This window comes from Anas acuta, chromosome 22 (assembly GCF_963932015.1).
Source record: "Anas acuta chromosome 22, bAnaAcu1.1, whole genome shotgun sequence".
NCBI classification, from domain to species: Eukaryota; Metazoa; Chordata; class Aves; order Anseriformes; family Anatidae; genus Anas; species Anas acuta.
Window position 1 is genome coordinate 7,259,760 of NC_089000.1, and position 25,376 is coordinate 7,285,135.

The 25,376-nt window shown below is 47.9% G+C and overlaps 1 protein-coding gene across 14 annotated transcripts in view; it reads right to left on the bottom strand.

The window, feature by feature from the left end:
* The window catches only part of PRDM16 (PR/SET domain 16), a 296,501-nt gene that overhangs the window by 34,343 nt on the left and 236,782 nt on the right, over window positions 1-25,376 (bottom strand). For 13 of the 14 annotated variants that reach the window (XM_068658816.1, XM_068658818.1, XM_068658817.1 and 10 more), the window contains 3 exons: window positions 16,714-16,848; window positions 8,403-8,505; window positions 1,336-1,534 (listed from right to left, as the gene is read on the bottom strand). In XM_068658816.1, coding sequence (XP_068514917.1) covers window positions 1,336-1,534; window positions 8,403-8,505; window positions 16,714-16,848 — 437 coding nt within the window. Of the gene's footprint in view, window positions 1-1,335; window positions 1,535-8,402; window positions 8,506-12,086; window positions 12,188-16,713; window positions 16,849-25,376 lie in introns of those variants that run through there. The other variant, XM_068658826.1, reaches the window with a different exon arrangement.

The window sequence follows — 25,376 nt, forward strand, 5'->3', positions numbered from 1 at the left end:
TAGTGGGCTTTTCAGTACATAAAATGCAGCAGATTGATGGAGGAGGGATGGATGTGGAAATTCTCTCCAGCCCCACTAAATCCGTCAGCGTGTAGAACACAGACCGGTGATGTTGCTGACTCTATCTTTCCCTGCTGAAAAAAAGTCGCTTTGTATTATTTGCTTAAAAAAGAAGCTGGTGTTCTGTTCCTGGCCCTTCCACAGGTATTCCATCTGACTGAACAAGTCATTTGTTCGTCCCTTTTACCTACCGACACTTAAAAGCCTCTGCTACGCTGCCAGGAATGCTTGCAATGGAGAGATGTCCCAAGGGGAGTCAAGTCTTCAACTGAGGCAAGGTCTTTCTGATCACACTGCTCCCAAGAAATCGAGGGATACTGGGACCTTAACCAAGCCACATCGTCTGAATACCTGGCATGAGCTTCACCAGCAGACTCTGAACATCTTACCCACACGGGATAAAACAAGTATGAAGGGAAAAATGGGACTTAAAATCCTCCTGCTTCTCTCAACTCCTGTAAAATGGACTCGCTGCCACTCTAGGTCCCCAAGAGGAACCAGGAAATGCACAAACATTGCAAAGAGACAAATACACATAAATCTCCAAAGGGTATTTCCTAAATTAACATAAGAAGTACAGGAATTAAGACAGCACACTGTGCAAACGAACACATTCCGAGCCCTCACACGCTGTGGAGAAAACCTTGAAAACACAGCCTAGATGGTAAAGGCTCGGGATGCAGAGAACCACAGTCCTAAAATAATAAAAAATAAAAGCTCAACATTTTTTTAAACTTGGCACCTAACACTGAATGAGTCCCACATTGCAAATGTATCAGAAATCTCGAAGATCTCTGTTTTAATAATCATTGCAAATAAAATAAAATAAAAAAAGATGGAGAATATTTTTTTCCACAGTTCTACTACAAAAATGCCTGGTAAACACGAAGTATTTTCATGAACATTTTCCTCTTTAAAAAGCTATACTTGATATGTGCTTGGAGCAGAATTTATTAATTGCTGCTGTAAGATCAAGGAGGAGCTCATGATCCCATTAGAGCTCTCAGTACAGCAATGCCTCTTTATAGCCACTGATCTCAAATGGCCAAGGATTATATTTAAAATACGCTCTTCATGCAAACAGTGGCAGGATGTCTTACCGCTGGTTTCCCTCAGAACTACATCACGTGGGAGGAGTTCCTGCAAAGATGCTGACCAGGCCTACCAATGAGTCTGTCCCAACCCTCAGCAGGTCTCGGGGCACTCAAAGCGAGCCCCAGAACTCTGCATTGCCACGAAGCAGCGCCAAAGGCTGTGCCTGGCGAGCACCCGTACCTGTATTTGTTGGGGAACATCCTCTCGCAGTCTTTGCACTCGTAGACCTGCCCATCGCCAAGGCCCTCCTGCTTGATCTCGTCGTTCAGAGTCTCGTAGAGGGAGCTGACGGAGTTGCAGGCGTACTTCTTGTGTCGCCGCAGGTCCAGCTTTGACTGGAAAAGCTCGTCACAGTCCTCGCAGCGAAACGTGTGCTCCTCTGAAACAGACAGACCAGAGGATTTGGACTCGAGGACCAGGACATTCAAACGATTCCAGCTATTTTACCCAATGTTGTGCTTGCAAAGAAAATGTAATATTCTCATCTAAAAAACAAACAAAGAGGAGATCTGCAAGTGACAGGACAGAGAAACCAAGGCAGGCGGTGACAGCAGAAGGGTTTCACTTTAAGCACTAACAGCAAGCCCTCGTGCGTGGTGGCTTTCGGAAAGCACCGGCGAGCTCCTCCTCAGAGGGGGCTGCCAGGAAAGAAAGGAACAAACCACGCTGGGATCAGGGCCGATGCTGGGAGCAGCACATCCCAGCCCCAGAACAACCTGGGGACGCTCCTCTCTCGGCAAATGCCCTCCCAGCACTGTCCTCTCGGCTGGCCCCGCGCTGCCGAGGAGCCCGGTGCGCCATCAGACAGGAGGGGTTCAGCACCAGAGCACTGCGGAGGAAAGGAAAGGGAGCCAAAGTCTTTGTTGTTGTGCTGGGCTTCTTTTTTTTTTTTTTTCTTTCCTTTTTTTAAAAAAAGTTCTAATGCACATAATAAATTATTGTAGTCAAGGTCAAACAAATTAAAAAGAGGGCAGCTATTATTAAGTTTACAAGGCAGCATCCTGACCATGGTGCCAAGTCAAACAATCAGCTCAGAGCTGTAAATTTTCCAGGAGAACAACCTCTGCGAGGGAGTCGGGACAGCTCGGGGTTTCTCCACCCTGCAGCCAGCTCGAAGCAGCAGCTTCCAGCGACCACTGGGCCCTTCGTGCTGCGCTCCCCTGTCCCTCTGCCCTCTTCCTCTGCTCTCTGGAGCTCTGTTTCGTACCAGGTGTTATTCTCTTTGTCTGATTACTTCACTTTCAAAAGGAAAGCCTGTAAAATGCATTGCTTCAGAGGGAAGAGTGGCAACATGCTTCCTACGAGATGAAGCCAGGAGGAGAGGTGGTGATGGAGCAGACAGCAGGGTGACACCGGGCCGCCCTCACCTCTTCTTGGCCACTCACCTGTCTGCAGCCAGCTTCAAAACCCAGCACCCTCCAGCAAACCCTTGGTTTAAAGCACCGAACACGCTCGTCTGCTCCTGCTTTCACACGACTGCCATCCTGCTCACACCGTGACACAAGCACCAACGTGGGCAGCATCACACGGGGACCGCCGCGTCCCTGCCTGCGCTCTGGCGGCCGTCTCCTTTTCCACCCCTCTCCCTGCGGCGTATCTCAGCCCGGGCTGTGGTTTCTGCCCCGTGCCCCTGCACCCCAGTGCCTGCACCCAGGCTGTGACTTGCTCCTGAGCTGACAGCGACCGGCGAGGTCCCGCAGCCGCTGCACAACCGCGTGGGCAGACAAAACCCCCGAGGTCGCACCTACATGGAAAGTATCAGCGTGGCCGCGGGCTGGAACGAGCCAAAGAGCTAAAAGAGAAAATATCGCTGAGACACGATCAGCTGTGCCCTGCTACTTATCCGAGCAGCACGTCTCGTGCTGCTAAACCCAGCTTATGCAGAGAATAACCCAAATGCAGAGGTGCTACAGCATTTCCTGAAAGAGAGGGATGCAAGAAGAAATAAAATGCAACGGGTCGACATCTTCCTTTTGGGGGATGGCTCGGGGGAACAGGTTTGACTAAAAAAGCCAACCTAAGGGAAGAAAATACCGGTGTCTTTCCCATTCCAACTAGTTTTGACACATCATATATATACTCCGTACTGGTATCAGCAGTCTCACAGGGAAGTGGATTAGCCCCTGTTCTGCTCCTTAGAAAAATTCTGTTTATTAGCATTTTGTAGAACAGCACTAATATGCATCTCGTGTGTTTTAGGTCCCCGGGGAAGAAAACCTGGAAATTAGGACATAATAAACTACCTAGCACTATTGAGAGACTGTGCATTACCTATCATTAAAATAATCCAAACTGCTTTTTATGAAAATACAAAAAGGGAAAGAAAAAAGGAACTGCAGTATCACATTATGGTCTGTTACTGCATTTTACTTCTACCAACAGCACGGAGCGCATGATGTTAGCTAGCAAAATTTAAGATTTCACCTGAGTTTATGGCCTGACAAAGACCCTGGCAGGGGCAGGCTCGGTGCGGGGGCATGGGAAGGGCTGAGGCGTGCTGCACTTCTCACTCGTGACCCATCCAAAGCCCAGGTGAGAAGAGCCGGGCACGAAACATCAAGTGCCCAAACACGCACTGCACGGGCTGAGGACGTATCCTCGCTGCGCCATCTCTCAGTGCTTAAAGCACTCACGTTAGCTCTCACGCACACCGAGATGAGTGCTCAGCTGCTTCAGCACCAGGGTTTTGTAGCCTCAGACGTCAGCCTGCACTCTGAAGTGCCCCCGGTGCTGCCAAACGCCACGGCACTTTTGTTCTGCTCGGGCTCCCAGCGACGCACGTGGGGCAGCAGTTCAGTTCATCGCCCCGCACAGCCGGCTGCGCTGCAGGGAGTGGGACAAAGCCTCTCAGGGGGCAGCCTGGCAGAGTGATCCTCTGCCTCAGAACTCACCCAGCAAACCTGGCAGTTCTCCTCCCTGCTCTCTTCTAAACACACTGACGGCTAAATGCGACAAGGCTTCTTTTTTGTAGAAGAGACTGAAAGCCCTCTGGACCGGAGACTCCCAGATGGCTTCACCTCTTGAGAAGCTCCTACAAAACTCAGCATCTCACAGACAGAAACCGTGGCAATTCCCCAAAATGATAAGCTTGGAAGGGAAAAACATTTACCCTTTTTTCTTTTTTGACTCGAGAAAATACATTAAAATGACTTCCCAAATCCATACAAGGTTTTTCCTATCCCAGACTGAGATTCATACGATTAACCACATCTTATTTTACCCAGAGTATCCTCTAGGAACCAGAAATCCACTCGGAGTTTGGCAAATGAGCCTCAGAAAATAATTTATTGCATACCCGGCTGAAGATGGATGACTCAGAGGCACCCTCCTACAGCTCCCACCCTGATGTTCTGCTACCTGTTGTTACCAACAAGAACATTTTTTTGCCCGTTCGTTGAGATTACAGTTTAGGTAGATAGACAGACAGATGAAATACGTTAATAACCTCGCTAATAACTGTTACAGAAGTCATTTCCTTCCAGTCCTCCTTGTTCTCGGAGCAGAATTACCGGCCTCACACCGTTACACACAATATAAGGCGATCCTCAGTCGGCAGTGGCTGGCACAGGCACGCTTACACCAGCTGAGGAGCTGCCCCCTTCGGACTTTATTAAGAAATGGAAGAAATAACAGAAGAAACAAGGCAGCTGAGATGAGACATGGAGTCTTTTTGCATTTGCATGTCTTGTGTGCTGCACAGATTTTATAGATCTAGCCCTCGCACATCAGTTAATTGAAAAAACCCTGTTTTGTCCAGCTCCTGCTTCAGTAACAGCAACGTCCCTCTCCTGTTATCCAGTGCAACAGCTTTTTTGTAGGTAGAAGAGATGGATGATAGGAAAAGAAATGTTTTTTTTCAGAATATCTGGATTTGGAAAAAGGAATGTTTCTTGAAAAAGATTTAAAGGACTGAAAAAATATGATCAAAAGGCCTGTAGTCACACCTTATACATGTCACCACTGGCTGCAAATATTATTCTGATATTCACACAGGCTAAGCAGGGGAAGCAATGACTGGCTGGTAGAGCAGCTGGTTATCTCCTATCAATACCCAGCATTGCATTCTGTTTTCTGAATTTCAGAACATTAGAAATCAGACTTCTCAATAAATACTGCTGCAGGGAAAGGAACTGACCTGCAGACCAAGGGCCAGGTCATCACCCTGCAAAAAAAAATCCCCAGTAACAAAGGAAGCTCAGAACTGAACTAACAAGACCTGGTGTCTGCTTTGTGCCTTTATACGAGACACCCAGTTTTTACACTTTAGGTTCATTACAGTTCTTTTTCTTTCCTTAAGCATCAAAAATAAAAAATATCACCCTTCAAAACAAGTTCTCATTAAAGTTTTTGTTCCTTCTTCAAGCACCACAAATAAAAATACTGCCCTTCAAAAGAAGGTTCCTGCCTCAGTACCTTACAGAGGAGAAGGGGATAAAAAGAAAAGAAAAATCCAGTAACAAAAAATTGCTGCCTGTTCTCTATGTCTTGTTTGTCAAATCTATGGTTATATGTGTCTATCTTAAGTTCCATCAGTAACACTCAGGACAAAGCAGGAATGTAGCAGAAAAATAAATCAGTGCCTAATAGCTTTCAGAGAAACCAAGGGGAACACAATTATGTGGCATCTACATGCTAATCTACCAGACTTGAATCTCAAAGGAGTTCAAGTGCCCTACTCAAAATTCCTGCAGTGATAAGGGGTCTGCTGTGTTTGGCTGGGGTTTGGATAAAAGATTTTTATGATAATTATCTTTGTGTGGAACAATTTTGCATTTTCTTTCTTGTTAATTCAGAATCGAAATGGGGGTGCGAGGCAGCAGGAAGATAGCATTACTGAAAGTAAAAAGTATTAAGAAGTCAAATATTTAATGTTGGCCTATTATAATTCGAAAGCAATTATGTGGCAAAAGCACTAGACGTTACCAGGAAGATACAGATAAATGTTATATAATGACAACGATGGAAAACAAGGAGCACTTTTTGCTCGCTCAAATAAAAGCCTGTTAGAAACAGAAATGCTAAACAGTGACGAATTTTCTTTCTGATTTCTCCCTGGCATCAAAAAAGGTATGTGTTACTCCATGGCTGCGAGTACAGAAATTATTCATGTCTGTGTGTCGGTCTCAAGAAAATTATTAACTTCTTTGTGGGGAGAACACTGAAAAAATAATTCCAAACCTGACGTCTCAGTGAGACAGCAGCTACTGCAATGCCTGCTCATAAAGAGCACTGATCCTCAAACTCGAGAGGATCCTGAGAAGCATTTCAGGCTAATTGTTCATATCGCTTATACACTGTTAAAGAGTTTTACTGCAAATCTGAATCTGAACATTATATTCATATACAGGTGAAAGAAAAATAAATGTGTTGTAGGATGTCCAGGTGAAATAATTCAAATTCCAGCAATTAATCACATAGAGCAATAGTTCCAGCTAACAGATTAAAGAAGACTGATAGATGAGAATGTATTTTTAGAAATGAATCATCAAATAATGAGAAACCTGAAACAGGCTCTAAACTCAATGAAAGAACAGAAAAAGACAAATAACATGCCCCACAAATCTCTTCACTTGAGATAATTCCTGCATCTTCTACACTGCTCCCCGACATTCACTGTTACCAAATGTTGAGAAAACCAAGAACTTCATAAAATACAGCAGAACTTTGCAAGCCTGGACTGATTTTCATTTATGAATCACAATGTACTTCACATTAGGTTAGGACTGAGGACTGCTCTAGTATGATAGAGTTTTGCACTCATTTCAGGAAAAAAGTTTAATTTTCAAATAAACAATTTAAGAATTTGTATAGTTTCCTTTTACTTTAGACATGCCTGTGCTGTTGCCTTGTTTCTATAACATTTTTGGGCACAACGTAGCAACTCTTTCCTCATTTTCCTAAGAGGTCATTTCCACTGCGGAGCGTTTGTATGGAGAAGCTCTGTCACTTGAAGTGAAAGAGGTGGGACACCAAATGTTAGCCAGAGTCAGATGGATATTGAGAAAAGCACATTAACCAGCAAAAAAATATCCAAGAGACACTCTCAGATTGCCAGATTGCTTCAGGCCATGTGTCCTGCCAGCCTGTTCTCCCGCTGCCAGCACCAGCTACTGCAGGGAAGCGTGCAAGGCCCCTGGAAGACAGGAGAGCAGCAACCTGTCCCCAGGGAGCTCCTCCTGGCTGCCTCCAACAGCCTCTTACAGAACCCGCTCAGTCTGTCCTTCCTTCCCAAAGCCCTCAGCCTGCCAGTTACCTTACCCTGAGAGTTCTGGCTACTCTTACGCTGCAGTAACACGTTTCTCTTCTTTGTGAAACTAAATTTGAACTCAAGGCTTTCAACAGTCTAACAGAATAGCAAGCAGAAAGCTTCATGCTTCTTTCTTTTTATTAAAAAGGTAAGTATTTTATAGCCATCTTTGTGCACCATGAAAAAGGAAGGACTCAAACTCTTCTCCTTCCCCATCCCTCTCTACACATCCTCTCAAATTTCACGTAGCACAGTTTTCATGTAGTAAGAGAACCTCAAAATTTTAGCACATTGCTCTTTGCCCTAGCTTACTAGAAAACTTCTAATGTGGAGAGCATAAAGGTCTTTTACATAGTCTGTGTGATTACTGAAACTCAGTAATAATCAGGCTATTTTAAGGAAAATACATGAAGGAGTGAATAATGCTTAGTCTGTCACATTGCTTCACATGAGATATGAAGTCAAGGAAACCACCTGAGCCATGCACCTTGTCCAGCAACACCAACTTGCTGCGAGGCAGGACAGACACTGCGGTAATAAAAATATGAGGTTTCTTTTAAAAATAATCATTCTTTTCCCCTTCACCACATCAGTTCATGGTTTCAGAGGTGCTTGTTGTAGTAATAATAATTTTAGTGATGACTCTTCCGTCCCCTGCCAAGTCCCCTTCTCCACATAATCCAAAGCTCTAATGACGAGAGTTCTGCAAGCCTTGGGATGGTTTGGCACATTTTTATGGCACAACGTTCCTCGACAGGAATTAAATGAATCAGCTGCATGCTTTGAAGGTAATAAAAGCTTGTTTGCCATCATTGACTAAGGTAACTACTCTCACCAGTGAGAAAGAGTGGAAATAAGCAGAAAATACGAACAGCTGCACAAGGGGTGGGCACCAGGTCAGGTTTTTGTCCCAGTTCAGCACTAATCGGGGTTCTTGAACACTCCTAGGTTGGCTGGTGAGGGGTGCAGAAAGGTCCTAGCTCGCAAAACGAGGCCTTACCTTCCATGCTGGGCGCCATGTTCCCAAGTGAATAACCACCTTCCTTCAAATACACCAAGAGCTCTTCTCCTGGCTCAATTTCTTTAATAACTTTATAATAGATCTGGGAATCAGAAACAAAAAAAATAAATAAATAAATTGAGAGACATGTTAAATATGCAAAGACTTGCATTTTACATTTTTAACCAATAACTCAAATTATTCCAGCTAATAGGGGAGGCTGTCACTTGATTTGCATAATTGCTGCTGAGAGCTCTTTTTTTCCTGCCTTTATTTTACTCTGTGCATGTCAGAGTTTCATGCAGTTCGGACCATAAAGTAGTATTTACAGTAACAGCCTCTCTCATTTATATTACACAAAAATCTTCCAATTGTTTTTCCTACCTCCTCTAAGCTTCCTGTGTGTTTGTTACAGCAAAGGGAAAATCAAGCTGATGGAATTGACGCAGCTAAGTCTCTGTTTCTCTAAGCTGAAACTGGCCTAATGATTACAGAGTGGAATTAGCATCCCTCACACCATTATTCTGTGGATTACTCCCACATACAACCTGAGGATCTGACTCCTAATGACAGCACCTGAGCAGTTTATCCACTGCCTAATGAGGGGAGCTGTGTGTCCTGAGGTGTGACGAGGACACGCTGCTGGCCTCCTGCACCTCTGCTGCTGCACTGCAGAACAAACCCGGAATGGAAACAGAACTCAGACAAGGGCAGAGACCTCACGCCAGCTGTGTGCACCATTTAAATACCCATTTAAACTGCGTAGAGCATGGTTTAAATGATATCCAGGCCTTATGTGGGTGTCCTGAACCAGTGTATTCTACTCCAAGGATGCATTTCTTTGGAAAAAAATAATACAGGAGAGAAATCAACATTATCCAAGGTGCAGCAAGGTGTAAGGTTGCCAGGCATCAACTCGTCAGTGCGTGTTTTCATAGCACCTCGTCTGCTACATGCACACACCCACCATGCCCTCATCTCTGCTGTCCTACACCCAGAGCAAAGAGGGACCAGGGCAGCATGGCCAGTGACCGATGGGTGACATGAGAGCAGACCCCTTGTGCCTCGTGCCTTGAGAGAAAAGAGCCAGGTACACGGGAAGGAGGCTGTGCTGACCGCAGCCTGCTTGAGCCAGCTCCTGGTGCTGCCGGCCCCCCACATCGGTGCACCTCGCGGGTCAGCAGGGTGCGAGCAGTCGGTGCCTGGAGCCGGGAGCTGCCTTCCTGAGAATCCTCGGCACAAAAAAACGCGAAAAACAGCAGCAGCAGGAGCTCAATGGCAGGATGCCTTCCGTGCGAGCATGCTGCACCCTGTCCTCTTCCAAACACCGCCACGAGAATTCAGCAGGTAGCAGTGACTAACTGCCAAGTTTTATTTGCACTCCCTTGAGTAGCAACGCATCAAGTTCTTTTTGGGGACATCCCCTGGCAGCCCCGAGCCCTTTTTGCCCCGGCTCCTCCTCGGCGCCGCCCGAGCCCCGCTGTCCCGGCCCGGCCCGGCCCGCCAGGGGGCAGGCTCCGCCCGCGCACGGCCCCGGCCCGCGGGGCTCCCCTCAGCCCCGGCTCCCCTCAGCCCGGCCCCGAGGCCCCTCCGCCGGCCGGCACGGCCCCGAGGAGCGGAGCCGAGGCCCCGAGGCCCTGAGGCAGCCCCGAGGTGGCCCTGAGGCGGCCCTGGCTGACGGCGCTTGGCAGAGCCCCTTTCTGATAAGCTGAATTCGCCGCTTGATCGCCCCGGCTGCCCGCGCTGATCCGCTGAAGCACGCTCGGAAAGCCCTGCGATTTCAATTGCCGGCTAATCGAAATATTAACGGCGTGTGTACAAGCAGAGCGGAGCCACCCAACAAAAATGCAAAATCTCTGCCTCAAGCCACGCCGTGGCACGGCCACCCTGTGTCTGAGAACACGCCGCGGGCTGGTGGCTCCACAACACGGCCCAAACCGAGCAGAAACCCAGCCCTGCACTTGGCAGAGCCCTCAGCACAACTCAGCACAACACTGCCCTGCTCTGTAACTAACTCACCCACCAAGCACGCACAAACCCACTCCAGCCGGGCACCATCACGAAACCTGGGCTTGGGTCGCTGGAGGTGCCACCAGCACCCCTCAGAGCAAACCCGAGGGCAGGCGGGTGCCCTGCTGCAGCTGGAAGGAGCTGGGGGCGCCTCTGAAAGATGGCACTGAACTTCTCAGCACCGACTGTGGGGCTGCACTCCTGCAGATTCCACTGCAAACAAGGAATTAGATAACATTCTCCCTCCTCTCATTCCTTTTTTCATTCGCACTTTTCCTTGCCTGCTTGTTCAACAAGACAAGCTTCAATCAGGACCAAACCACGCTGAGTTTAATGGTAAATATGCCTGGGAAAAAAAATAAATAAAAGAAAAATAAAAGAAAAAAAGAAAAACAGAACAAAACAAAAAAGACTCGGAACAAACACTGACCTTAGAGCTTGGCTCAGTAAAACAGAACTCATAACACACTATCACTTGGAGCTACCTAAGAGAAGTAAGAAAATAACTCAATATAGCTATTAACGATCATTTCTCTTTCAGCTCGTAATCCCAAACCTAATCAGCACTGAAATACAAACAACAATCTAAAACGTCTACCTAGTTCTTCACAAATACATTCATGAATTTTACCTGGGAAAAATCCGTCAGAATTATAATATTAAATGGTTAATGTTAATGGTTAATAACCTCTATATCATAATCTTAACTCCTTTATCCCTCCTGTTTGTTTTTAGAACAAAGTACCTTATTGTATATAAACACATTGCTGCAAACAGTCTGTCAAGAAATACACTGCAAGCTTCATTAATTATCAGGAAAAAGTTGAATTCTGCTGGAGTCACATTAATTTCATCAAACATTTCATTACAATAATTAACTTCATCTTGCAATCATGTTACTGATGCTCTGAATTAATTAAAACTACTGCTGTGCTTCCTTTCCTTTTTTTATTTGTTGTGCACTGAAAAAGATCAGATTTACTAATCCAACAGAACATTTACATTCATATCATTTCTATCCATCATTTAGATAAAAATTCCACACATTATCATTTCTTTCTCTCACCACAAAAGGGCACCAAATAAATATTAAATCAGCAATCTCATAATTATCAGTAAGTTTTAGTTAAACATAAAACAGTTAATAATATAACTCAGTTTTGGGTAATGCTCTAACAGAAGTTTGAAAATACTACATTTTTATTTTTATAAAAACTATTCTGCTTTCTATGCACAGAGAATTAAAGACAGAAGAAAAAAAGGAAAGGAAAGAACAGGGGAATCTTTTTCCTAGTCTGGGCTCGATCCACAGCTCTGCCCTGTAACTACTCCTGCGGACGTAAACTTGGTGTCACAGAAAGCTGGCTCTGGCTCCAACATCTCGCAGCACAAAACAAAGCAATTTGGAACAATTACTGAAAGTATTGATAACGCAGAACCGCAGCACGCCGATCTCCTCGGAGCGGAGCACAGAGGAACCCAAGCTGAACATCTTTTCTCTGAGAAAAAGTGTTCCCGAGACAGGCGGCCACGGCTCAGAAGCGATGTGGTAATTGTTTAACTGGTTCCAGTACCAGGGCAAGAGATGGAGATGAAACACATGAAGTGAGAAAAGTACGCCCGCGTTATTATCTCATTATTTAAGTATCTTTCATAAGAAACAGCACTGTTTACCTGCTGCATGAGTTATGTCTACTATTTATCTTAGCTTCAGCGCGGTAACACGTTTGTACTTCAGGCAAAAAGAGCATTAGAGAACTGAGAGAACAGCTGCAGTGTTTACCTAAAGATCAAAAAACACACCCACTAATTGCATCAGCGTGCCATGGAAGGGATGCACAAAGACAATTTAAAGCGAGCTAAAAAGCTGCTGCTTTGCTGGCCTGGCAAGTAGTTAACTATCCGAAAATTCAATAAAACAACAAGGCAAATGTTTCTACCTACTGTTCGTCTGAGGCCACGCTCAGACCTATCTCTGCGGCTGCCTGGCTCAAGGAGGAGTAAATACGTAAAAAGTTTGGCCTCGTGCATTTCTGGCCAGGACGGGACTGCACATTTTGCTTTTGTTCAGCCGTTTTCCTCCTTTGGAGTAGCCTTCCCTTTGTCTCCACTACACCACATTGCTTTTTATTTCCTCTTTTTAAGGCATTGTATTACATAGCAAGGAATCCTGAACACAGACTCACAGTATGAGGTTATGTATGTAAAAATATATTTTAAAAAATCTGTATTATATACACACACACGAGATTGATTTATTAAACAGAGGCCTATTTTTTTTCCAGCACCGTAACTCCTGCTAGCCCTTTTAAAAAATATATGTAACACAAACAAAAGCAGCAGCTATCATACTGAAAGCAAGCTCATGGCTATTATATTTATTACATATACTCTGTTTAATATTACAGTCTCCTGAATAAGTACAGCTAAACTGCTGAAGTATTTGCCCTGTGAAGGCAGCAGTAGCGACACGAAAAAATAAAACAGAAGTCATGTATCATTTTCCAGATGCATTCACCAAATCGTTTCATTTTTCTACCATCCTTTTCCAGCCCTCCTTTAGAAACACAGGCATCTCAGGCAAACAAGGATCTTCTGTTCTTTTCAAATACCTATCAAATGAGACTAAATATAAAGGAAACTGGCTAACATTATTCTGCATTTGAAAATTATTTCATTACTGAAAAATAGTTAATGAAATGTCCCTAACCTCTCAGCATTTTAATCTATTAATGTAAAAAAACAACAAACAAACAAACAAAAAAAAACATTCTGAGGTGCAGATTCTGTTGCCAATTACTTCATTAAAAAATCCAGAAAAAAATCTCTGGATATTCCTGGGATTGTTCCCGAGTTACAGGAATGTAAAGAAGAACAGAATGTGGTCTATTTGTGAAAAGAAAAAAAAAAAAAAAAGAAGAAGAAGAAGGCGCAGAGGACCTTCTCCCCATGTAAACATGTTTATTTTTTTCCTGAAAAGCAAATGGTTTTGATTAAAAGCTTGTCCTGGCTCTCATCAACACAATGCTGCTTAGTTATTTTGTGGGTAATCTTTTATTGCAAGGCTTTTCTTTCCTTTGCACATGTACAAACAGAAAATAAATCTTTATGCTTCCTGACCAGCGAAGATAAACCCTTTCTCCCTATTTTTTTGAGTCCCTGTTACGGGAAAAAAAAAAAAAAAAGGCACCCTGCTAACAACGTGAAATTAAGGAGGGTTGGAAGGAACAGCAGCAGGCGGTAGCACTGGGTAGGACCCCGCAGTGCTTGCTCACGCCGCTCGCAGCAGGTTTCCTGCTTCGGGAGCCCCTGGTGCAGGGCCGCAGCTCTGCTCTCGCACCCGCGGGATGCTCGCAGCCGCCCCGCACTGCCCTGGGTGCTGGTGCACAGGGGAGCAGGGCTGAGGCCGGTGCTCTAAATATATCACACAGCAGAACGTGGGCATTCATTTTTAAAGCACACAGCAGCCCTGGCCACAAGCACAGCTCTCCCCCTTGTTTGTTAGGAGGAAACTCACGTTGGTATCAGCTAACTAAGAAGTGATGCTGTGTGAAAACGTTTTGTATCTCCAGCTAGGTCCAGCCACAGCGGTTCTACCAGCTACAGTGCCTTTGAAAATGTATGCTTCTTACGGCCAGGATGAAGAATTTGCTTTTACAATCCATTCATTTTATTTAAAGTGTCTGAAGTTTCAAATACAGGGCCCGGTATCCAAAAGGCACCAAGGGCTACTTGCAAATTGTGACAGAATTTGATGAAAGTAGGGCTCAGCTCACAGCCACACAGACTCGGCAGTGTTTGGCATGTCCCTTCTCTAGCTGTGTTGGCACCTGACACTCCTGGTTTTTGCGACCACCAGGAACACCCCCGGCCATCCTTAGCCTTTGGAGCATCATGCAGAAGAATCGTTCTCAGTTTCACTACCAGAAGCAACCATCAGCTGACACCAGAAGGTTTCCTGCGAAGTCAAGAGCCTTGGTTTTGTGTAGCAGTGAGGGAAACGAGGAATGAATAGGAAATTCCAGAACCAACGCGGCTAAATCATCTCCTCCATAAATAAAATAGAAAAATCTGCCCTGAGCTTAACATGCTGCTGCTTGCTCCAAGTACTGCTGCCATTCAGTTGAGTCCATAGGCTCTCAAAATCAATTGCTTAGGAAGAAGTACGTCCTGACTTGGCCTTTCCTCCTCACCCAGCTGAGCTCCCAGTGCCTCCAGTTATCATTACCACCACCCACCGTGTTTCTTACCCTGGATTCTCTCAATCCCACTGGCCTGACCTAAGACTCCCCAGTCTTCCAGGGAAGAAAGCTGAGGGGGAGAAAACATTTTGCTTTGCTACCATTTCTTTATATTCTGCACCTTTTTATTCCTTCTGAAAAGCCATTTGCCTGCTATGCACCCCCTTTTGTTGAAGTTTTAGTGGGTTTATTTTTTGAGAGGACATGAAAGAATGGTCAGTACAAAGAAAAAGCAAAGGACAGAAGATGAGTGTGGATGATAAACAGCTGTTCTTCCCAGTCAGCCTGCTGCATGCACTAAAAGTATGCAGCACCAAACATCTCCAGATGAGGGACAAGGACAGAAGGACATGCAGGGGACTGGGCTGAGAATAAAACGTGATACAGCCTTCAGGTTGCTGGCAAAATTTATGTATGTGTGCAACCCTTAATTTATAAGAACCTGGGAGAAGCCAGCAGCCAAATTAACGTTTTAAAAAGCAATGTTAATTCATGTCAAAAGACTATATCTACTTCTTTTCTCTCCTCACTCTAAATTGTTTTAAGAAACGCAAATTAAAAAGATTTTTTTCCTCTGCCCTTTAATATTTGCGCCTTCCTACTGCTGCTGGTAAAAAATTCCCCTAACAGCTTCATCGCCCTTTCTCCAGGATGAACGCTGGGCAAAAAGTGCTCGGAACTCAGACTGAGCAGAAAAGAAGTGCCCGTATCTGACTGGACACAACCGATAACTGCTGGAAGGCGCGAGATAACGCAGGCAGCACAGCGATGCTGCCGACACAGCAACCCCAAGGGGACCGTGCAGACCCAGACTGCTGTCCCGGGGACCTGCAGGAGGCCCCGCAGCGTCCAGCACGGCCCCAGACCTCGCTAATCGGCGAGGGGAAGCGGGAGGGCTGCTGAGACACCGACCCTGTCATTCCCTGAAGCCGAGAGGCAGGAGCCAGCCCCGCGTGCCACGGAGAGCCCCTCGCGGTGTAAGACGAGGAGCTGATGATAAATGTTGGCTCTTGCTTGGAGGGCTCCTTGCCGTAAGAGCACTTGTGAGCAGTGGTGAGTGGGCACTGAAGCAATCAGCAGCTCGTTTCAACGAGGCGGGCTGAAATTCAGAGCTTTGTGCCTCCATCTCCTCTAGGTTGCCTGAGTTGGGAACATTTGCGGTATTTTTGTATTTTTCTTTCTGCGTCCAAAGTTAAATGATGTAAAAGCATTTTACAACAGGAACTAAGGTCACAAAGTGGGCTGACACTTCGGCACAGCCCGAGCTGCTCTCATTTGACAAGAGCTGGCTTACTCCAGATTCCCTCCAGCGTCCCTCGCAGTACAGCTTTCTTACTGGGCTTTTTAGAAGTTTGGTTTTCCATCCTCAAGTCTTTTTTTGTGTGCATCCAAATATGCCTCCTGTTTGCGAGCTGGCAATAACATGACTGCATTTCTCATTTAAGCTAGGTCTGAACCAGTAACTTATATTTGAATTGTACTCAATTTGAGGTTTGTGAAATTCCCAACTTGGATTGCTCGTCTTGAATCCAGTTTTGGTTTTATGTTTCAAACAACGTTAGAAACAATAGCTCTTTAATCCCTGGAATACCCTGTCATCTGCGCAGAGAGGAAAGGTTCCTGCGTCTTTGGGACTACCATTATCAAAACCATTCCACCCCCGTGATGTCCCTTGCCCCGCCTGCTCCACCAGCCTTTCCCCAATGTGCCCATTGGGTTTTTACTCTTTGCTCTGCAGACTCCCAATCCATCCCCCACTCATCCCCTCTAAAATACAGACAAAACCTGCGTTCACAGCCTGCAGCCATGTGCCCAGCACTGACAACTTGTGGCATGAACTTTTTACGGGTTTGATGGCAATGAAATACCAGCAGTGGTTTCCATTTGCCTCCTTTGTGCTTCAGTCCCATAACCTACGCCTCCCAGCAGGTGCCAACATTTCACACAACCTTCCCCACCACGAGAGGAGCCAAGGCCTGGAAGATGACACGGGTGCTGCCACTGCACAGCCCACATGGGTGAACGCAGCAGTTAATTTGGCTAATTGCCGAAGTCATTACCTGGTCGTTAATGTGGCACACGGCGAGGTTCTGCTCGTCACAGGAACAGGCCACGCGGATGTACTTCAGCCAGTTCCCAGCTCCGCTCTGGCTGGCATCAATGCAGAATTTCTCATTTCCCAGGTCATCAGCAATCTGCAGAAGAACAAGAGGAAGGAACACATGGGTCGTCTGATATCAAACAGTAGATGCAGAAAGAAGAAAGAAAGGAGAATTATTTGCAGTGCAGATTTCGCAACAAGGAATAGCAAGGCACGAGCTGGATGGCAGGTGACACTGATAGACACGTCTGGCAGGGCTAAAGCAGCTCTTCAGCCATGATCACAAGTTCCCAGTTAGAAGAACCGCCAAGGACCTCGACCAGAGCTCTCCATGAGTAACCAGCTCAGGACTACAACTGATATGGAGACAAAAGCACTCCTCCAGTATTCACATCAGCTTAAAGCCAAACAGATCGACTTCTCTGAATGCATTCACTGTAATGCCAAGGCCATCAAACTGCTCCGTGCTGCCAGCACCTGTGGCTCTGAGCCCTCCTGGAGGTCCCTGAGCACACCGGGAGGTCCCTGAGCCCTCCTGGAGGTCCCCACCCTGCCTCCTCCAGCACCAACCTCTGATCTCAAGCTACTTGCATTAAAATGCACAAAGGGAAAATCACATCCTCGGTTCTTGGTTTATTGCTTCCAATTCAGACCATGGCACTGAATCTTCAGGGATATCCTGCATTTCCCCCCAGAATTAGTGTTTGGATGGGGCAGAACTGGTAGGAGGAACAGCCCTGTGTTCAGCCTCATTCCTACCCTGCCTGGGAACACTCAGGCTGCTGCTCACCGGCCAGGCCTGGCAGATTCAGGTGCATTGATGGCCCCTGTCTTTGCTAACAGTGAAGAAAATGCCCAGGGTTATTTTATCCCCGTGTGAGGGGTTTCAGTACCACGCTGCCCATGCTCTTCAGCCCAGCTCCCTGTGCACACTGGGCTCAGGCTGCAGAGCTGGGCTCGCACACGAAGCCTCGCAGGCATCGATCCCTCGTGTTCAGCCCACGCTTACGAGGTCTGCCTCCATCCGTACTGCTCGGGGGTGATACCGTGCTTCACTTAACACCTCAGTCCTGGCACAGGTTTCTCTGGGGTGCACCCCAGCAGTGGCCATTTCAGGCAAATTTGCCTTCGATGACTTCCTCAGGACACAGCAGCAGAAGCGGCAATTGAGTTTAGCTTTAATTCAACTGTCTTGGCCACGAAACATCATCTTTCCCCTTCCAGAAAGCCCTGCCTTGCTCATTCCTCACATTTCAGCTTCCAGGATAAATAAAAGAGGAGTTGCAGAGGCAACGTCCTTTGCCACAGTGCCCCGGCTCGCTGCTGGAGCGGAGCTGCTGCAGATGGAAGCGCGCTCCCCGCTGAAAGCAGCGGCTGCATCGCGAGACGCTTCCTGCTGGCAGCCGTGTAAAAGTTATATGAGCAAATTCGGGTTTATGTGAGCAAATTCTCAGTTGCTGGTTTCACTTTCACCTCGTTCCGCTTTGCCGTCAGGGCAGGCAGCGGCTGCCAGCCCCTCCTCGTGCCCGTGCATGGCACACACGCAGCCGCTGCTCCTGCAGCTCCCTCGGTGGTTTTGGGGCAGAGGAAGGGGTCAGGGACACCTCCTGGACAGCAAGCACAAATCTTTCACCATTTCCCCAAATGTCACCCGGTGCCATGGGTTTGTTCCAGGTTTGGAATTTCTGTCCAACGTTAAACATACAGAAATCCAAACTGAGGGTGCGCCCCGTGCAGAGGGCTCTCACAGCTGTGTTTCATTGCTGTTTGGCTTTTATTTTTACGTAGGTGCTTTCCTCAAAACTGCCTGTATTTGTTCGGGGACCTCCGCTTTCCAGGAGAGCCACCTGCACGTGCTGAATTTACTCTCTCGTGACTCCGAGGGGAAGCGAGGGCACAGGACAGCCCCTGCTCTGCCCTAGCGAGGCTCTCAGTACCTGGTTCTTTGTAGCTCTCCTCTCTGATACAAGGCAGCACCGTCAGAGGAAGCTGGTGAGGGCAGTTTGGACTTTGTAAGAAAAAATGAAAAAAAGAAAAGCGTTCCTAACGTGGGTTGAACAACTCTACCGAGTTTACTCAAGCTACAATAACAGTAACTTCTGTTTTATCTCAGGGACCCTCTAGGAACACGGAGGCTGGCTGACGCTGCTGACTGCTGCTAGGATTAAAGCCCTGGCCCTGGCCCTGCTGACCCCAAATTAGCGACGGGTGGTGGGCAGCCAGGGGGCACCTGCAGGGACACAGCTCACCGGGAAGGGGTGACAGCTCCCAGGGAAAGCTGGAAAACATTGTTTGGACAGCAAAACCAAGACCAACTGTCCATGTTCGGACACTGGTTGGAAGCCATCAACCAGCGTGGGTGTAGGGCCTCTGGGTTTGACCAGTGGGACAGGCAGCACCCAGATAACCCCCGGCACCATCAGTCTGTACAGCAGCAGTCAGCAAGATGGCAAATCCCCTTTTGGTTTGTAGCCATGTGTTTCAGGTGCCCTCTTCCATATTCTGGAGTTATTTAGGTGCAGATACTCCGGATAGCTCTGGAGAAAAGCAGAATTCAGCTCCCATTCACCAGCTGCTTTGCAGGCCCCCGCACAAGGCTTGCCAGAGCTGCCTGAGCGAGGTCCTGTCTTAGCTAAAAATCACCTGAAACTCTGTGGTTTCATCTGAGTGGAGCTTTAGCACCCAAACTGGGGGTGTGAGATCTCACAGATCAGAATGAGAAAGAACGAGTCCGTACAAACCCTGAGAACTCGAGCCCCTGTTTTTCTCACACACTCACTGTACTCTGGAAATAAAACAAAGTCTCACGAGCCGAGGCCCGGCGGTGTCACTGGAAGGCAATTTGCACGATGCCGTCCCTGACACTGCGGCATGCCTTCCTTGCTTTGGGTAAAAAACAAATGGAAAAACAAAAACTGGAAAACAAAAGGGCTGTTGGAGAGGCAGAAGAGGCAGATCATTGGCAGCAGTCAGTTACCACTTGCTGGCTGACCGCAGTGCAATAGGTAGAAAAGCTTTCCTCTCCCCTTAGGTACAGAAAGAAAAGGCTTTCTTTTTTTCCATGTGAATTTCCTAGGACTTATGCTAACACATCTTTACTTTGCAATTGCAACTAAAACAGCAGACAGCCCTACACCATGGCAGTCTTCCACATCCAGCTTTATCCAGCTTTCTAATTTTCAAGGGACTTTCTCTGCCTGATTAAACCTTTTTTTTTATTTTTTTATTTTTTCCTGTGTACCCATGATCCTGCACGACCCCTTACATGTTAGTTTTCCAGGATGTTTCAGTATCTGTCCAACAAAATGTCAAGCTGGCAGAAAAGGACGCTTTGTCTCAGGTGCGGTGGAAGCACCTGCTCCGAGCACTGCCGGTCCGGCTCTTTGTGGTTGACACCTCGAGCGAGATAAAGATCACATGCACACACTTTTTTGATGTTCTATATGAAATGTACATCATAATTTTAAAAATACTAAAAAAAACCAACAGTAATTGCAAGATATTATCCATGACGTCATTTTACCTCTGTCAAACACGTGTCCACACAAAGAATTTCCTAAGCTCCTCTTTCCCCTGCCCTTAAAAACCTCCAGAAAAACAAACCGAAACCTTTTACCACATCTTCTTCCAGTTTAGACCAGAAGAAAATCAGAAATTTCCTCTGCCGAAATTCTTCAAACCAGCTGTTTGCAAGTCACCGTCAGTAACAAAAAAAAAGATTTTCTGTTTGAGGGCTTGTGTTTGGATTGCACGAGGGTGATTCATTCGTGGGTGTTTTAGAAGCACGGCAGCACTGAGAGGTAACCGATGCTCCAAAGAAGTCCAATTGCAAAAGGAAAAGGGATAGGAAAAAAAAGCTACAGAAAACCAAAACAAAGCCAGAAAATCACACGTGGAATTTGCAGGAGTCGGAGCTGGTGGCGTTGAAGCGTTGGTTGTACTTCTGCTTGCTCAGCCCAGCTCTGACATCAGCGAGGTTGTACCGAGGCATCTCGGGGGGATAATTTGGCTCAGACATTAAAAGACATTATCAGAGAAGAGGAAAAAGAGAAAAAGGGGGGAGAATGAGGAAAGGGTAAGGAAAAGAAATTTAAAATTAGCAATTGGTAATATTTTTAATGCCCAAACCCATTGTCTCTCGGTGTTGTGGTCACTTTGGGGACAGCACACGTTACCATCGTGCTCATCCACAGCCTGCTCTGTGGCATCACGGCCCCAGAGCCGCACTCGAGGCAGGAGCACATTTGGCTGCCTCACCTTTTCCCTGAGCTAATCTCCAGGCCGTCTGGGACAGACAGACACATGCACTCGTCGATCTGCTGGAAAACTCAGCTTTCACCTGGACTGCAGCCCGTGGGCACTCTCATCAGCTCCATCAGTGCGGGAGCACCTCCAGTGCCTCGCTGCCCTCTGCTCAGCCTGATCCATCCAGCCCGTCCCAGCCATCCCGCACCTTGCTGTGGGTTTCTCCTCGCCTTTTTTTTTATTTTCATTGACCGTGTCAAACCAAGTTCATCTTTTTCCCCTTCCCTCTGCTGCAGATGGCAAGCTCAGGGCGTGCGCTGGATTTATGAACCCAGGCACCTCCCTGCTCTTTTGTCTTCATCCAAGAATTCCCAGCTCCGCGTCCCGGCTGGTGGCGGTGCCACGAGGACGTTTTGCTGAGACATTCGCTATCCTTCCAGGGAGCACCGTCTCTTTTCCCACCCCGAAGCCCCCATCCCTCTCCTCTGCAGTCGATTTGCTTCAAACAAATGCACCTTCATGCTGGTTTGGATGACAAGTTTTCAGCCTGGCCCGCGGCAGAGACACGAAGCTTGGACCCAGAGCCGACCGCTGGCCGCGGCTGTGGTTCAGGCTCATCTCGAGCCAGCCAAGAGGAAATGGTTGTCATGGCCCAGGGCTCGCTCTGCAGCCTCATCTGCTTTCTGCTGAACAGCTTCAGGACTCGAATCCAAAGGGCTCATTGATCTTGCAGGGGCTCTGTCTCGTAATTTATTAAGATCAGAGATGCTGAGTTATGAAGCAAAAGTTATGGAAAAATTCTCTTGAACATTAACCATTTTTTTTGCACATCATTTGAGGTTTCCTGCTTCTCTAATTTGTGGGCTCTCTGTTGGGTTGTTTCTTTCACGTTTTAATGGGCAGAGTCCAACATTTGGCCTCCGCAGAGGTGTGCTGTAGGACTGGAATGCCTAGGGATCTGTCGTCAGTTAGCTTAATGGATTCCTAGTGTGCATGAAGAAACGAAGCAACCATGAGTTTGCCATCAGTGACCCAGCGTCCTGTTGCTATAACATCCCTCCCCAGAAGCTGAAAGTGTAATAAACCTTCTCATCCCATAGTTGCAGGATCTGCCTTTGACAGTTTGGCTGATGTACGCATTTTATTTGGCAGGAGTTAGAGGGAGATTTCCCCCCCCCTCCTTTTTTTTTTTCCTTTTGCTTTAATGACCCACAAGCTGATTTAGAGCAATAAACTGTTGCCATGAAGTTTTGTTGTGTTTCTTTCAAATAAAGAGGAGGGAGGGATCGCTACGATTTATGACTTTCAGAAGTAAGTGAAACAGAAAGTCCATTCTTGCTGCAAAATGAAGAGAAAAAGATTTCATCCAGAGAAACACCTCTGTCAATGTGTAGACACGAAGCCTAGATGAACTCATAAATTCAGCACTCTGCCTGCAATTAACCAGGCTTCCTGGTGATTTGACAAAGAGTTAATGAGAAACGTGTCAGACAAAACCAGGTCACAGCACAGGGAACTGATGGGACCAGCAGCCGAGCCAAACCCGGCCGGGTTGGGGCCACAGGAGCGGCCCCGCGGGAGCCACGCTGCGCAGCGCCCAGCTCATGGCCAGTTCCCCGGCCAGAGCAAACTGGTGGGAAGGGAGCGGGGACTGGAGAAAAGACTGCTCCTAAAAGCCTGTATTTTGATTCGTGGGGCTGTTAAATGACCACAGGATCAGAGAACTACGGCATCCTCAGGTGTCAAGAGCCCGAGCCGCTCGGGCATCAGAGATGGAGAGGGACCTTTTGGGATCTCCTCCCGTGGAAGGAGCACCCTGAGGCCCCCCAGCACCCAAAGGTGCCACGTGCAGGGTGACTGGACAGAGAGCATGAGAGATGGCCCGGAACAAGGCTGCTCCCCCCAAACGCCCCGTGCTATTTCCAAAGCCAAGGAGGCAGGATCGTGGCACGGCCTTTGCACGTCTGAATTTTGGGAGCACACCTGAACTACACAGAGCCTCCAGAAGGCCTGCCCGTGGCTACCCGCTGCTGTAGGAGCCAGCCCAGCACCACCAGTGAGCATTTCCTACCTGCCAGCCAGCTCTGCGGGAGGACTCGGGCTGTGCAGGGCTGCGGCCAGCAGTGGTGAGGGCAGCCGAGCCCCAGCTGAGCGCGGATCGGCACGCACGGAGCCCCGCAGCCACAGCAGGGATGCGGTGCTGGTACTCGCTGTGCTCGTGGGTGTGATCTCCACGAAAGCATCTCGTGCTCCACAAAGCGGGGGCACCGCGGGGTCCGGGAGCCTCGAGGCTGAGCACGCAGGACGCCGAGGACACCCCGCTGGCCCCGCTCCCCTCCACGCAGCCCCCAGCCCCGAGCTCGCACAGCTCCGGGTCCCCGCGCAGAGAAACATCAAGTAAAGATGTCAAAACAGAAGAAGACTTTCAAGATGATGGCAAGCATTTATCTCAACAAAAGCTCATTTTTCACCAGTAACGTAATTCATACCACACTGATTTAAATTAAACAGTAAACCGTAAAAAATTATGCTTGAATCAAATCGCAGGGTTGCCTCAGATATTGTACACACAAGTCAAGAAAGGGATTTCCAGTTCTTTGTAATATATACACGCTAAAACTTTGAAGTTTTCCTCCCCGCAGAAAGAGCTCAAGACATCACACTTTCGTATTCTACTTCATTTCGACCCATTTAAAAAAATATTAATGAAGTTCTAAAAGCTTGGTAGATAAAAATAAATGGGAAATCGAGAGAAGTCTGGATCTGATAAACAAAAGGCAGACTACTCGCAGGCAGATGAGGCTTTCCAGGACATTTAATTTTGCTTTAATTAGGAAGAGGGAGCAGAAGCAGCGCTGAATTTCCACCGAAAGAGGCTCGGCTTGCCGGCACCTCGCAGCTTCTGTGGAGGGACAAAGCGCCGAAGGGCACGAGTGGCCTGGAGCTGCTTGAGAAGGGAGACCTGGCACTACACGGCTCCCTGCAAGGCAGGGGGGCCACTAGCCACGGGCAAAGAGGAGCAGAGCAGCGCTGCTGGCAGCAACACGCCGGCCCAGAAGCCGAGCAGAACCTGAGTTAAGGCTGGAACAATTCCTGAGCCCAGCTTCTCCAGGAGGCCCCTTGCCACTCAGGCTCTCCCCCACCTGCTCTCCCAGCACCCCAGTGACGTGAGCTTTGCTGCCTTCCAGCAACTCCCACAGCCCCACTGACTGCACCACCGGCCACGTAAAGGCTTCCTCGTGCACCTCCCGAAGCAGCACCCTGCTCTGTCACACCCGAAAAATCTCAGCCGCCTCTGCCCGTGGCGTGGTGAGGGGCTGACGATGCCAGGAGGCTCGCTAGGCAGCACGGCTGGTTTGTCATCGCCCTGAACGCACCCGTAGGATGTCACCTTTTAACCCTGCTGCTCTGTGGGCATCTCAGGGATGCACACCCTGGGGGGATGTTGCCATTTTTGGCCAAGCGCCTGTGCTTTTTGGAGATGGGGAATGTCCTACAGACAGCCCCACCTGGAGCGAGGTGCCAAAGAAATGCCAAGGTGCTGTAGGAAGTGAGACCACAGCCCAGGTCACCTCCCCTCGGTGCCTGCCCAGTGTGCACAGGCTGAGCGTGGTGGCACGGCGGAGATGCCAGCTCCATCAGGTCTTTTGGTCGAGGCACCCACAGAGGTGCTGCTGAGGGCCACAACTGAACGTTTGTCTTCAGAAATTACAGACCCGTTCCTGATGGAGCTGAGGCGAACCCTGCACATCCTCAGGTCCCATCCTCATCACCGCTTCCAGGAGCGGGGGCTGCACGCTGACGGCTGGAAGTGCCAAGCCGTGCGCCACATCGGAAACCAAACCAGAGACACAGGCTCCTTCCCCTCGCTCGTTCCCAAAAGGGAAGGCAGCTGCCTTAGGAACAGCTCCTGGTCGGCTTCTTCAGGTGTGTGCCGGTGCCTGGCTGGGCCGGTGTGCGCGGGGGTTCCTGCCACTTGTTTTAAATCATTCCTCATTACTGCGACTTTATTTTAATAATGTTTTGGGAAGGGAGCTGTGGAACACCACTAACATGCAGGCCTCTTCAGAGTGATTTACTGAAGGCGCCGGGTGCCAAAACCATTTGCCGCATTTTACACGCTGGCCAAAAAAGTAGCAGAGCCTTCAAGTGCCCATTCATACTGCTAACACCAGGCACAGCTCACCAGCCTCCACACAGCCCCGAAGTCCCCTGAAGGACCTGGCACGGGAAGGCCCACACGGAGCAACACCGTCCTGGGGGCTCTCACCTGCTTCTTCCCGACTTCTACACTAAGATGTTTAAATATTAAATGAGACCAACGCCCAGATTTACCAGCAGCAACGTACCCGGTGCAGAGGGTCATTATCCTCCCTC